We start from the raw sequence: 16494 nt of genomic DNA, 5'->3' as shown, positions 1-16494 counted from the left end.
ACCGTTTTCATTATCCTCGAGAAGAATGTAAAGGGTGAATCATGTCAGATTTGTTAGAATCGTTGTTTTTAAATTTAATATGAATCAATATAGTAACAGCTATAACATGATAAGTTGTTCACAAATGTTCCAGTATTGACTGATCACAGTCTTCCTATCCAAACAATCTATCCTCTGTTATAAGAACTTGCAATGCTATAGTGGCTCAAATCGTATGTATTGCCTTATCAAAACATAATATTCTCTCAGTCGAGAAAATGTTTAAATAGGTTTCCCTCGCTTCACGATTTTAAGATCGGCATTGAAAAAAAAAAACGCACAAAAATACCCCACAAAAAAAACCCACAAAAACAACTCATATTCACTACTGCTATAATTGTTTCAAAACAAATAGTTATCGCCAATTATTTGCTGAGTATTAATCTCCTCGATTTGGTAATATTCTTTTTAAATCCCTTTGGTAAAGAAAAAGGAGTATGTTAAGTCATGACGAAGTATAAGTCTAGACGGAGCCAAATATTTTTAAATACTTTCAACATCTGTACTGCCCGGTATCACGAATAAGAAAAATAAGACGGAACAATTTGCAGTTCAGCGTTAGGTAGGTCAAGAACAATGACCATGTTATCTCAAGAGGTGCGGTATTTGTTTTTGATTACGTGTATTTGAAATAAAACTTACACGGGTTTCGTTTCTGCGTACTGCATTACCCACCATTGGTTTATTTATAGCATATAATTTCTATGTAGTGAGTTCGGTTCACTCTATGCAGCACGAGCATTGTGCTTGAAATAGGACAACCAATGTATCTTGAGCGCACAGGCAGAGCACTGCAACATAGCAAATATACAGATGGGCTAATAATAGATTACACCTTCACATTACGAAATGTATTGTCAGTTAGCGATCCACTTTACGGCGAAACATCTCCAGCTCTAGAGGTATGTGAATTGTAATATTGTCTTTTTCCATATGTATTATATGTTATAATGAACTTTCCTTTTAACGTTCTAACACTTATTGTGCATTCTTCGTAGTTTCGAACTTTTTTTAATGCGGTGCTAGATTGATTACAGTCTGTTTTTCAAATGTGCCAGTGAGTGCATAACTGAACAGAAGAATTGTCCACTTTAATGTTGCATGTATCAAGGAATGAGATACTGTTGCTTCCAAGATTTTTACGATTATAAGATGCAGATTAGCATACGAACCCTACCATTGTGATAACCTTGTACATTAGTCCGATTAAATAATATACCGTGTAACAACTCGCCCCACTTACGCTCACGCACAATACACGTCATCGCATCTATACAGCACTGTGTCGCATGTATCATACGGCTTTAGGAACTAAGGTTTCAGCCTGATCTGGGGTTCTATCCCCGGCCGAGTAATACCAAAGACTTAAAAATGGAACTAACAGCTGCCTCGCTTGGCACTCAGCATTAAGATGTTAGTGTTATGACTGGTTGGCCAAGTGTCAGGATAATGCGACTGGGTGAAACATCATGTTACAAGCCTGCGTCATGATGTCCCAGTGCTAGACATCACAACGAACTGTCACACTGCATACAGCATAGCATGGTGCTTGTTTGTATGTTGATTTCTTGTTCTGTGTGACTTGGTATGTACCTGGTGTGACGCTGTAGGTATTGACGTTGGCTCGGAGAGAGATAGTGGTTATCTCGTCTTGAGGGATAAAAAGCTGTGGGACCAATATGCCTGCAGGGAATAATGGGGTCATATGGATCGTTAGACAAGCTGGGATAGGTGGACCATTCTTGGTGGCTCCTTTACCATCCGACAGTGGTGTCTGAGAATACCTTGTGGTTTTCAACTTTATGCCAGAAGTTATATCCCACCATGAGTTTCTTACTATTGCTGTTTAGAGCAGAAAAAACGACTATTTATCGCTTTTTGAGAGAATACCGTCCTTTTTGTGTGCTAACATTATTATGGATATTTGTACTGAAACCACTTCGTTACTTATGCAAAATGCATCAGTTTATTAGAGGTAGCACCATTATCGCTTTTGGTGCGAAAACATTGCTATGACCGTCAGTTATTTGTGAAAATCGTTATCATTATTTATTTGTTTATCCTTTTTATCATTATATTTTTCAAAATCATAATTATTGAAGTAAGGATAATCTTTACCAACAATTTGAGTTAAAATCTGTCATGGTTTGTACGAAACTATTTGTCACAACTTGAGTGGAAACTTGTCACTGTTTGTATAAAATCATTATCACAGTTTGAGAGGAAACTTGCACTGTCTGTATGAACTAGGCACTGTTGGTATGAAAACAGTCATCACTGAGTGAAAACATTTCATTTTTTAAATTAAACCATATTCACTGAGTGAAACCATAGCATTGTCTTGTAATTCAAACATCACTGGTTGATGGATGGTTTTTTAATGTATATAGTAATTTAAATTCATATATTATTGTTAGTTCGTTATTTATTAACTCCTTCAAATTCTGTCCAGTTGGGAACCGTATCCTTTCTCCTTATATCAGCAATTAAACCCAGCGTGCATCATTGTGATAATAGCCCATGTTTTAATTCATTCGCACGGGTTTTGTGTATGATGTTTCTAACATTAGTCATCTATAAATAATTATATATTTTACCTTATTATATTTGTCTTCATTGTAATAATCTCACCCCAACCTAGTGTTTCGCGTCACATGGAAATTTCAAAAGAATGATCAGAAACATGGGTCAACTTGTTCTAATGTAAGATATGTGAGATATAAAATGCTAAGCTAAAATGTTCTTACTTTACAGGTGCATGATGGGAAAGCTAGTTTATGTTGCTACGGGTTTGGCATTCGCATCGATGGTAATCAGCTTAAATGCCATTATCTTGCCATATTGGTTTTACTCAGATACAAGTTTTCCATGGGGTTCGTCAAGAATATATTACGGACTATGGACTACCTGCAATCAATCTGAAACTCTCGGTCAAATGGAACCGGCAGTATGCAGCACAATTGTAACGGATAATGGTGAGAATTATGAAAACAGACGAAATAATTCATTAAACTTGTTTACTTGCAAATGAACGTTGATTTAATCAATCGGGATAACATGATGGATTTGATCACTGCACCACATGGATTAAATTAACTTTGGACATGTGAAGAGTAGGTAATACATTATCAGCATATGAGATAACTATATATTTTTAAAAAAATTCTATCATGTGTATCATATATGTTTGTATGTATCACAAGGCCCAAAGAGCATGTTTTTGGTGGCTTCAATAAACTCGATTTCCTTTGATATTTAGAAAATTAAAATAAGAGACATTGTATGTTTTCTAAGTTGGATGGATGTATGTATCAATGGATGTGTGTATGTGTGTTTATGTGTATGTATGTATGTATGTATGTGTATATATGCATATTTATATATGTTTATGTACGTATATCTATGTATATATGTACATGCACGTATATTTATGTATACATGTATATGTACGTATAACACTTATATATCATTGTATAAATATCTTTTTTCTCCATTTTCTAGGTCTGAACCACATAGCTGCAGCCAGAGCTTTGGAGTTAGTTGGACTATTTTTTGTGGCGGCTGCCGTAGCGACCGAATTTGTCAATGTAATGTTGATGTATAGGAGAACAACATTTATGGGTGTTGCAGGAGGAGTAGCTGTTGCTGCCGGTAAACCTATACATTTTGTAAAGGTGATAGTATCTCAAGGCTCTGAAGCACAGTTGATGAATAATTACTTTTACGTCATGTTTATTAGACTTTTCTAGACTTTATCCATCGTTTAAACGCAATGTATTTTCGATTGGTATATTTACTTGTGCATGTGTATATTGAAAGATGTGTTGATGGTTGTTAGATCAATGGAAGGAAATAATCGTGAAGTGTTGTCTGTTTGCTTAAAATACTGATTATGATTGTCGTTTAAAATAAAGATAAAAGGAAGGTCAACATTTGTATCATTCTACAAACTTTATGCTATGAAGAATTCGAAAGAAATCGCGGATTATGTCCCATTCCTCTCGATCTCATTTCCTCAGTTCTATTGTAGTCAAAGTGACGTCATATATTCTATGTAGGTTCTTAATTTGAACAACGTACTCATCTCGATAGCGCATCTCGTTTTTATGCAACTGCTAAATACACTACAATTCTGGCGTTATGTAAGAATGGTCAATACCCTTTAAAGCCACAGGCTAAATAAAATGTTACAACCAATGTCATCAATTTCCAGCCTGATGTCAGCAAATGAATGTATTGTACGTTTGCTGAAGTATGGAAAAGAACCCAACAGGTCTTACTTTTGGAAAGTTGACAATTTTGGATAACTCGTGAATCTATTCCATCTATCTTAATCATTTGACTGAATTTACCAGTACTGATGCCGATTAATGTATCTTGCAAAACAGTTATGTGCCTAATGAACAAAAAGTAAAAAGAAGTCCTCTTGGAAATGATGGAAAAAACCTCAATTTGTGGACAAAATGAGGGCGTTGTGCTTATCGTTGAATGAAAATGTCCAGGTTTATAAATAACTTGTACTGGTTGATTATTTTCGAAACTATGTTAAATTTATCCCATGTTCGTGCAAATTGAAACCATACGTCAGCAAAAGAAAGTATTCGAAACCTTGTAAATATTGAATCATCTGAAAATCTGATAGGAACATAGAAATGTAATATTTAAACAAGTAATTTTCATCAGTCTTTCTTTTGTGAATGTACTATAGATATATAAATTTATAAAGCAAAGATCTTATGACATTAGAAAACATAATCCATTTTGGCATCTACTGATTTTCTCCGTGATGGGCCTGCAAATAGCACGCATTAATTTATTCTAGAAGCAATTAAACGATTCATTGTCTAAAAGTTTATTTTTGCTAACCAAGATATTTTGCAACACAAATTATTTCTAACTAATAACATTATTTCATCTAATTGATTTGACAGTAGACCGTGCATGCTATATTCACGTGATATTTTTGCAGTTCATATTTATTTGTATTGGGCACAAAATTCAAAACCTGAACTGTCAGTTTTTGCCTCTTGCTCAAAAATACACCTACATTAAATTTTTAAAAAGGTACAACTAACGATTTTTAATACAAATCACGATATCATGCTGGATTTTAAACATATTAAAGGCTGAATGTCCTCGATGGTTGACTCCCTGGTAAACAAACAACTTACTGGTCCTGATTTGCACAAAATAAATGAATATAGTAGCGTTTTATTTGGAAGAGGCAATGTGATCAGTTCTGTGCTGCACGGCATTGGTTCATTTTGTGATTATGTGCTAAGTTGGAAATTGCGCCGAATGTTCGCACTCCTTACGCGATCTTAACGTTGCTCTGGGCCATATTACGATCTTTATTTATATAGAATCTATATTTTAGAAATTGCTTCACGTTTGAATCAGCGAACATCACCAGAATATATATCGCAATACGCGTTTTCCTTTGTATAATATGACTGAAAAATTGTTAAAGCTACGTTAAAAATCCAAATCGCACAGACAATAATTTTTCTATGATGAAAGCAGGAACTTGATGGTTGCTAAATTGCACGACGCAGTTGAATAAGTGTTATGTTGTTTTTGATCTTAGTATGACTCGTGTGCATACGACTACATTGTCAATTCCTAATTATAAGTTCGAGATGTGACACTAGGTACAGTTATTGATATTGCACACTAGGTCAGTTTTCCAAATTGCTTCGTGTAAGAAGCTGAGCAAAGACGATTTTCCTTTTTGTTTAGTAATAACTAAATCATTACTGGTAGTGCGGCGATAATAAAATACCACAGGTAGCCATAAGTGTAGATGTATAGATTGTCCCTTGATGTGCCTTCGAGCAAGTGTTGATATTTCTCCATATCTCTGTCCATGGAGAATAATTTGCGTAAAAAGCACACATGTGGACATGTATGGGCGCCATTTTCCTTATTGATAAGGTATTTCATAATTTAGTAAGGACTGTCTTTTTTAGATATCAAATGTTGGGAAGCTAAACGTTGTAGACATGTCCCGCAAACAGAAAATGAACCAATGAAATGCGCAAGTATTCTCTCCTAACTGCAGGTACAAGTGCATCACCATTGTTGTTCTCATCAGTTATTTGAAAACATGTTATCTGGAGCATTTCTTGCGATAAACCTAATACGAAAAGAAAGATAATTTTATAATTTTGGGTTTAGTCAAGGATTCCAAATAACTTCCAAACAACTTCAGATGTAAATTAGAAATCGAAATTTTTCTTCAATCAATGTAAGAGCACAGATCTCGCATCATGCCAAATAGCTATCAGTCGCACATCTGGATGGTTTCTCTTAGATTCCCGTACCACCAGCAGTTCACACCGTATAAACTTTACAACTATCCCTTTGCACAGGTGAATATTTTAACTACGCCACCATAGGAAAGCCAATTGATGGTTTCCATGCATATTTCGCCAGTACTACTGCGTCACATTTGCCACCATGGTGACAAACGGTATTTGTAGAGTGCCTTCTTATTATTCCTTTGTGTAAACACACCACCAATGTACACCACTAGACTGTAATAGGGAATGTGATATTCCAGGGTCACACATTCGGTTTTGACCAGACCTCACTAAAGGTGAACCATGACATCATTGAAACTCACGAACACTGCTCTCCGTGACGTTTTCTCTTAGTAATTGGCTAAGGAATATTTCCACTGCATTGAATTGCACGAACAAGACAAGTAATACAAAAATTAAAGAATTCATTAAAACAAGGCGCCATAACAAAACACGCATACTCCAAATTTATTACAATATTGAGCTGTCGGTTGACGTTATTATTCAAACATTTTATCACTCATGTACACGTTTAATCAAGAATCGAATAAGTCTACAATGCAATTAGGTCTTGGTTAACCTTCATATCCCGATGTTGGATCTTTCATTTAAACGATACAGTTAGCTTTCGGTTGACCTCTATACGCATATATATTTAATATGTCGTGTATACAATATTTTGCTTCAAGTTGACCTTTATTCCCAAATATTCCGTTTATGCATTGCAAGGAGTTCACACCTGCGTCTTGCTTATATATTTAACCCTCGATCGTTACAGTATAATTAGCTCCCAAGCGAGGTTGATGCCCATACATTTAGTCTTCGATGTATACAATTCGATAGTCAGATATTTCATCTTCAGTTAATTGCAATCAGCTTCTAGCTTCGTTGTATATCCATATATTCTATATTACATGTTTATTATATGCTCACTTTGTTCCCGTTAACTTTACATTGTCATAATCGTTCAATATTCCCCGATACTGAACGCGCGCGACAATACACATATAGCATTCACGTGAATAAAGAAACTACTTTCTATTGTAAACAATGACCCAGACGCCAGCACTTTTGATTTGTAAACAAATAATATACACTTGCGTAAGAGGCTCTGTACGTTGTGGTTGTTTAAATTTGTTTCTGAATGAATTAAAACATGTTTCGTGGACTGCAAAAACACCGAGCTGTTTTGGCACATTCCGCCTTGATACAATGTTACGGATTTAGGCTAGCTACATTATATAAAAGACGGAAGATTAGGTCCTTACAAATAACATACAAGTGACAAGGCATATACTGTCTTCTTTATCTGGTGATAAGAATGGCAAAATAAAATATACTTAGTTTTACATCCTCAATTTCCTCATTTTGCTTTTGCTTAATTCTGCAAATCCGAATTACATGAGCCGTGTCATAGGTTTTCAATCTGGGTTACAAATTTGGAAATTGTGCTGTAATTTCGATGATAAATGCAATTGCATCCTCCTTACTGCACTCAAAATGAAATAAGCATTAAATTCCATAGCGTCTTTTTGATAATTGCAATTGAAAGACTTCATATTTTTCCCACGTTATGATTTCAAACAATGATAGAAACACATTTGCAGACGTAAACACGCTTCTCCCGCGCGACTTCAATCCGATTTATTTCATGTATAATTTGCACAGATGAATCCAGTCCAAAATCACAAACTTTCGCCGAATCGAAACAAAATATTAAAATATATACATTCCAGATCAAATGCAAAAATTGTTGCAATGCGCATTCATTCACATCATGACTGCAAATTTCAATTTTAACTAGACACGCCATTTTCTTTCGAAAGTTATGTCGAGCGCGCGACTAAGTTCAAATTTATATGGGCGGAGTTATGTGCGCATTAATAATGTCATTGTGTAATGACAAATCTGCTCCTGTGTATTTAGTTTGGAATAAGGCATTCATTCATTTATGTTATTTCTTGTAGTGTATTTTGTTTATATAATTAAACTTTAGGTAGAATAAAAAATGAGCATATGATAAAAAGGTTACTGCATTTGTATGGGAAAACATGAACTCGTTTTGTCGGAAGGATATACTGCACACACAAGTTCGTGCAGTATTCCATCCCAAAACTCGTTCATTTTTTCCCATACAAATGCAGTAACCTATAAATACAATTTAACTAACAATCATTTTGAGATTTATACTCGGAGATCTAATTTTCAGTGCAAGCAATGCAATAGTTTCCCAATTTTCTCTCATCCCTTGATGTTTACATTTCTCTCTCTCTCTCTCTCTCTCTCTCTCTCTCTCTCTCTCTCTCTCTTATATTGCTTGGACTTTAAAGTCAGAAAGCTGATCTTCTATGTTTGCGAAACAAATTTTCGGTTGAGTCATTTCCAGCCTATCAAGAGACCAATTCTTTTTTAAAATGTCTCTACTGGCCTTAAGATCAAAAATGTAATGTCAAATTCCAGGTAGAAAAATGAAGTTTATGTTAAATTCTTAACAAGACAAATACAGTTAGATGGAATACAAGATAATTTCATTAATCCAGTCTTCTTAGAAATTGTGTTCATGTTTAAAACCCTTTATAAATTAAACGAATACTTTTATTTATTTCAGAAAACAGTACGTATGGTGACAAATACTCCTCAACCTTGGCACATTTTTAAATTTAATAAACCCTTGAATCTAGTTTTCAACCCTGATATAGTTATAGTTTTCATTCATTTTCATTACAATCCATATAATTACGTAATATTATGTCAGTATTAGTTCACACAAATGTTAGCGGTAAATCAATATTGTTGTTTTAAAGACAAATATGTACGTGTTTTCATGTAAACAATGTAACGAAGGTATTCGTGTTGGGATGGGATAATTTCTGGAAAATACGATCTTATAGTCATCACTATTACAACTGAGTAAATAATTCATATTGTTTTACAGATACATATGTACGAGTCGGCTTTAAATACAAATGTAAAAACGTTGTTTTTGTGGCTATCGGCTAATTTGTGTAGGATACGATTGTATCGAAAGCAATACTATACTTCATTATTTCTGGATACACAAGGGGACAAATGTGCCTTCGCCATAATATGGGTGCATATATTTAGAGACTTAAAACAGAATTGTCTTGCTGGAGACTAAACTAAAAGCAATATTTCGTTAAAGAAATTAAATCAGACAAATCAAGTCAACTTTGTTTATCTTTGTATTAAATATTTGAGAACATTATCAATGTTTGTCTCAATTTCCCGACGTTTCGCGTCCACATTATCGCGTGTTCCATATTTGAGTGAAATGTGGATATTTACTTCCGTTTAAGCTCTTTCGTAACGTGAAGAAAACAATCAAATTTGCTAATATACATCGCAATGTCTAGGGTTGTCACTTCATTCCACGTGAATTACAGTACCTATTAACTTCATACATGTGTGTATCCTATTTTACGTTCAACAGGCCAATTAAAATATACATTTCTCAACATAGTAGGGATATGAATATCTGAATAATGCTATTGTTTTCCGTATTGCTACTTTTCCCATAACTGAGTATATATTTGCATTCATGATATGGTCTATTGTCATGTTCTCTTGCATATAGCATTTTCACGTATATTTCAGGAATCTTCATGATTGTAGGAGCCATCATATTTGGAGCCAGGACACAGGGCCTATACGCGACAGGGGCCACGTTACACGCAGGATTTACACTAGCTATGTTCGCCGGAGTAATTGCACTGGTAGCAGGTATCTTGTTCCTGATGGCTAGTAGATCTGATTAAAATATATCCCAATTTAAGAATCATCCCTAAGAACATGAATGACCAGAAAGAGGTGTATATTTCCCATGTGCAAAGAGCAATGTTTGGACCATCAACCGTGATTCTCCCTCTTGAAATCATAATTTAATGACTGACATATGAACCTTTCCGAAATATATATATATGTATATACGCCAAATAAATCTACACCTCAGATAAGCATGTAGCAAAGAAAATGATTAATCATGTCACATGTCTAATAGTTGGTACAAGAAAGGGACCACGTTAAACGTAGGGAGTGATTGCACAGGGAGCAGGTGGCATTTTATTGGCTAGCAAATCTGATTTAACTATATTCAAGTATAATATTTATCCCTAAGAGAGTGAGGAGTCAGAAAGAGATGTATATTTCCTATGCGCAAAGAACAATCGTAGGAAAATCAAGGTTGCTCCTTCCTCTTGAAATCACTTTTATGAGAATTATATATGAATTTTTCCAAAAGAGCGACATGTCAAATCTACAACTCGTACAATTATGTAGTAAAGAAAATGGCAGTTATGTTACAGGCATGAGAGTTATTACATTCAGCTTATCTGAGACTGTAGTGATTCATCATTAGTCTTTGTGAAACATTATAGATGATTTTATCCATGAAGCCTAATACCATAATGTATTATCGTTGAATCGGTCATGTGATAAGTATCACTTATGTATTAATACTATCATGTTTTTAAGATGAACATGTTTATAAGAATGCATGGACTTTTTTAATTAAATTGCACGAAGCTTGCGTTTTAAATCGTGTTCGATAAATTTTATACAACAGAAAGACAGTATATCTCAGTTTCCATTGCGTTTGGATCAACACTTCAGTGAAAGTTTATCTGTGCAAGAATACCTATCGCATTGCAGATGTCAAATTTTAACTATAAATATAGCCATTTTTCTTATAAAGCCATAAATTGTATTTGGCTGAGTATTCCTATTAAAGCCTAAATACGATCTAAACTATCAGTTCCCGAGAAAAAAGAAATAGGTCTCCTTATAACGGAATTTGGAGGAAACATGAATGAAACTCGCAAATTGTTTCTAATCTGCAGAATTTAACATGCTTTCGCGACCTTTCCTGAAGGTATATAATACATAAACAAGCCAATGACTGCTTGCGATTATGTTTCAGTTTCTACTGTAGTTACTTCGATACCCGTATATGACTAAACGTTTGATAAAACCAGATTTTAAAACGTTGTATCGATTTAGTCTAACAAACTGACGTTGTAATTTGTTAGTTTTGTCTGCGTTAATTGAATCAGCTGGTGTTTGGTTTAGTTTCCTCTGCATCTGATACGTGTGATTCCCAGTTGTTTAAGATCTATAAAAAACCATTCAAGCAGTATTTAATCGTTTTTTTAGCGAAAAAGTTGTCATGATATTCAAAACACCAGTGCAGGCTGATTTGGGGCCCCTGGTGGCCGAGTGGTCGAAAGCGCTCTCCGTTACGTATCACTGCCATCTCACCTCTGTCTGCGTGGGTTCGAGTCTCGGATTCAGCCAATGTGGGTATGTGAGAAAGCTTGCCAGTAGCTTATTTTGGGTCGGTTTGTTCTTTCCGGGGTTTTCCCGGGTTCTTCCTCCACCATTAATACTGGCCGCCATGTATAGCCTATCGTGTGCTGAAAAATGGCGTTAAACCCTACAACAACAACAGCAGGTTGATTTCTTTTTGTTGATATTTTCAGCAGTCAAATTAGTCGCAATATCAATATGTTGTTTCATTTACATGAAATGAAAGGATGTCAGGGTTGATTTTCTTTGCCAATGGTACATAAAATCAAACTGCATAAAAGCAGAGGAAAACAAATGAAAAGGGAGGTTTACGGGTTATAGTACATGCAGCGAAATTACAAGCAAGCTGTTTAGACCTAGTATTAGCCAACATTCAGAGAAAAGGACACTTGTTATTGATCTAATTGCATAGCACGTTTACTTACATTAGAAGAGACGGCAATCGTAATTTCTATTTGAGGGGGAACTAAGTTGACATGATTTGTCTGATTTAATTTCTTTAACAAAATATTGCTTTCAACGTCGTTGAAAATAGTATCTTGTTCTGTATTTCTACCAACAAAAAGAAAAAACAACTTAAGGAAAGTACTACTGCGTTTCATTTTAGCTTCGGTTTCGTGAATGTGTTTGCACTGCATCAGAAATGTTTGTATAAAAATGTTTAGCAATTTCTGACCAATCAAGAAGCATTGAATTTCTTTCATTGTAGTTTCAGGCAGGTTTAGAACCATTTTCAGATGGCTTTCTGATTGATGGAAAGCGAGTCGTGAAATTTTCAGTATAAACCAAACAACCACAGCAGTTTCGATTTTGTTTCCAAAGAACGGTCAGTAGGGAAGCACACAAATTTTATACTATGTACTATACAATTGAATTGCATGATGTCGGAGTCGTTGGTAAATGCAAATAAAATACAAATTATGCAAAGAAGTGATCTGAACTTAACATTTGACATAAACTACCTTTAACCTACCAAAATAAATCATAAACTATATAATCAGTTTCTCATTTCAAAGAACGCTATTAAAACCATTACTGAAACTACCAGTTTATATTTGTTTTCGAACGTGCCAATGATTGGCATATTTCTATACATTTGGAAAATCGGTTACTGCCACGTTCATTATTGATCATACCGTTCTATAACATCCTAAACAAAATCATGCATGTTACAAGGTTCTGAGTTCAGATCTTGAGGAGGTACTGTTTTCGTCTGATCCATATGTATCTGCCTGTACACATTAACATAAGCATAATACATACGTGTTTAGATTTATGCACAGACATTTGCACACATCTTTGCAAATATACATACATACATACATACATACATACATACATACATACATACATAGACATATATACAAGACATATATACATAGACATACATACGCATGCATGCATCCACGTATATAAGAACATACATGCACACATGCCTACCTACATACATGCACACATACATACACAGATACATACATACATACATACACAGATACATACATACATACATACATACATATGCACTTACATACATACATACATACATACGCACATACATACATACATACATACATACGCACATACATAAATACGCACACACATACGCACATACATACGCACACACATACGCACACACACATATGCACGTATATATACATGCATGCGCACACGCATACGCACACGCATGCGCATGCGCATTCACACACGCATACGCACACGAATACCCATACACACACATACAAACACACATACATACTCACATGCACATCCACACTTAGATTGATATTTAGATACATACATACGCACATACATACATACATACGCACATACATACATACGCACACACATACGCACATACTTGCGCACCCACATACATACGCACACATGCGCACACATATATACACATATATATATATATACATACGCATATGCATGCGCATACGCACGCGCATACGCACACGCATGCGCACACGCATACCCATACACACATACAAACACACATACATACACAGACACACATACATACTCACATGCACATCCACACTTAGGTTGATATTTAGATACACACATACATACATACATACATACATACATACATACATACATACGCAAACAGACACAGGCAGATAGATTGAGGGAGGGTGGGATGGATAGGATGGATGGGATAGATAGATAGATAGCAGACATGTAACATCATGTCCAACCCAGTCTCATTATCCTGACATCAGGCCCATTAGTCCTAACACTAACCTCGTAATGGTGAGTCCTAATCGAGGCTGCTATTATTAATGACCCAGCCGGGGTGACATCACCGGAGCCGTCACCTATAAATAAGAAACGGATATGATACAAAACTTGCTTACTTCATATATAGCTATGTATCAATCTTAAATTAATTCATATGAATAATCTCTGCTAACTCAGTGCTTTGTAATGTCTACGTAGTGGGGTCAATTAGACGAGATCTATTTAATAAGCAACCAACTCTATGAAACCATTGACACAAATAATGTATAATAATATCTTGTTCACATACATGCTGTTGTACATACGCATGTATGTATGCACATATATACGCGTATACCTAAATATATATATATATATATATATATATATATATATATATATATATATATATATATATATATGCATGCATACATACATATATGCTTGCATCCATACCGACATACATATATGCTTGCATCCATACAGACATACATATATGCTTGCACGCATACATACATATATACATATATGCTTGCATACATACATACATACATATATGCTTGCATGCATATATACATAATGTGGGTATGTGAGAAAGCTTGCCAGTAGCTTCTCGAGGGTCGGTGGTTCTTTCTGGGGATTTCCTGGGTTCTTCCTCCAGCATTAATACTGGCAAATTGTTTCCAATCTGCAGAATTTAACATGCTTTCGCGAACTTTCCTGAAGGTATATAATAAATAAACAAGCCAATGACTGCTTGCGATTATGTTTCAGTTTCTACTGTAGTTACTTCGATACCCGTATATGACTAAACGTTTGATATAACCAGATTTTAAAACGTTGTATCGATTTAGTCTAACAAACTGACGTTGAAATTTGTTAGTTTTGTCTGCGTTAATTGAATCAGCTGGTGTTTGGTTTAGTTTCCTCTGCATCTGATACGTGTGATTCCCAGTTGTTTAAGATCTATAAAAAAACATTCAAGCAGTATTTAATCGTTTTTTTAGCGAAAAAGTTGTCATGATAGTCAAAACACCAGTGCAGGCTGATTTGGGGCCCCGGGTGGCCGAGTGGTCGAAAGCGCTCTCCGTTACGTATCACTGCCATCTCACCTCTGTCTGCGTGGGTTCGAGTCTCGGATTCGGCCAATGTGGGTATGTGAGAAAGCTTGCCAGTAGCTTATTTTGGGTCGGTTTGTTCTTTCTGGGGTTTTCCCGGGTTCTTCCTCCACCATTAATACTGGCCGCCATGTATAGCCTATCGTACGCTGAAAAATGGCGTTAAACCCTACAACAACATACATATATGCTTGCATGCATACATGCATACATATATGCTTGCATGCATACATGCGTACATACATGCATACATACATGCATACATACATGCATGCATACATGCATGCATACATGCACGCATACATGCAAGCATACATGCATACATGCATACATACATGCATACATGCATACATACATTCATGCATACATACATGCATACATGCATACATACATTCATGCATACATACATGCATTCATACATATATACACGCATGCATACATACATGCATACATTCATTCAATAATCTCTGCTTACCAGTGCGTTGTAATATCTGCGTTATTTAGGTTAATTAGACGGGATATATTTAATAAGCAACCATTTCTATAAAACCATTGAGACAAATGTAAATTAATTTCATCTCGATAGATAGATGTCTTACATGATATATGTTATTGTTGTGTTTGTCAGGTCATTATCTTTCGTTGGGCAACAGTAGCTGTGCGACTGATAATGGCCTTGAATGGTGTTTTAAGGTAATGTGACTAAGATTGGACCGGCCTATGTTTCGCTATTGCTGATGAAAGATAGCCACGTATGCCAATGTCAGCATCACAGTCACAATGTGAAGTAACATGACATTTTAGATTTATTAGAAATTAAATGTCCCAATGAACAGCCTTGTTGTGTTTCTAAATTTTAAAATTAAGGAGTATGTCAATTTATTTGCCCTTGAGCGTAGTCTTAATCTCATTAGGCTAAAGAAAGATGACTGTGCGTGTGTGTATGATTTGGATTTTTTAACGTAGCTTTAACAATGTTTCAGTCATATCGCTACGATGTCTGCAGTGTGGCAGTTTATATTGGTGTCAAGCACTGAGGCATCATGCCGCAGACCGGTAGCATGATGTCCCACCCAGTCGCATTATCTGATACCAGGCCGACCAGTCATAACACTAACTTCTTAATGCTCAGCGTCAAGCGAGGCAGCTGTTAGTACGATTATCGTAAGTTTTGGTATGACTCGGCCGGGTATCGAACCCACGACCTCCCACATGCGAGGCGGACGCTCTAACCACTAAGCCACCGGAGCAGTCAAAGGTGACATCAGAAATATTTGTCAAAGTATGCATTTTGTCGTGTTTTGTTGCACGTGGATAAGGAATTGAAAAAGTTTGTCTTTGCTGGAAACCAAAGAGAAAACAACTAAATTTGATCATGGGAGATTTCCATTTTAGAATCGGTTTAACAATGTGCAACTAGCGAAAGGTTTTACATGAGATAAACCATTGCTAAACAACAAAGCAAAATAAAATGTTGTCCCCTTTAA

The 16494-nt window shown here is 35.5% G+C and overlaps 1 protein-coding gene and 1 non-coding gene across 2 annotated transcripts; one reads left to right on the top strand and one right to left on the bottom strand.

The window, feature by feature from the left end:
* The first annotated feature begins 809 nt into the window (after positions 1-809).
* On the top strand, positions 810-10887 carry LOC149784077 (uncharacterized). The gene is made up of 4 exons (XM_089933201.1): positions 810-941; positions 2794-3014; positions 3541-3690; positions 9957-10887. Exons 2-4 carry the CDS (start codon positions 2798-2800, stop codon positions 10115-10117), a joined length of 528 nt encoding a protein of 175 aa, XP_089789327.1. The 5' UTR covers positions 810-941; positions 2794-2797; the 3' UTR covers positions 10118-10887.
* Positions 10888-16184: 5297 nt separating this feature from the next.
* Positions 16185-16261, bottom strand: Trnaa-cgc (transfer RNA alanine (anticodon CGC)). The gene has a single exon. It is a non-coding gene; the product is annotated as a tRNA-Ala (tRNA).
* Positions 16262-16494: the final 233 nt, after the last annotated feature.

Source organism: Sinohyriopsis cumingii, chromosome 14 (genome assembly GCF_028554795.1).
Source record: "Sinohyriopsis cumingii isolate HCF-2022 chromosome 14, ASM2855479v2, whole genome shotgun sequence".
Taxonomy (NCBI): domain Eukaryota; kingdom Metazoa; phylum Mollusca; class Bivalvia; order Unionida; family Unionidae; genus Sinohyriopsis; species Sinohyriopsis cumingii.
This window is presented reverse-complemented; position numbering and strand designations above follow the sequence as displayed.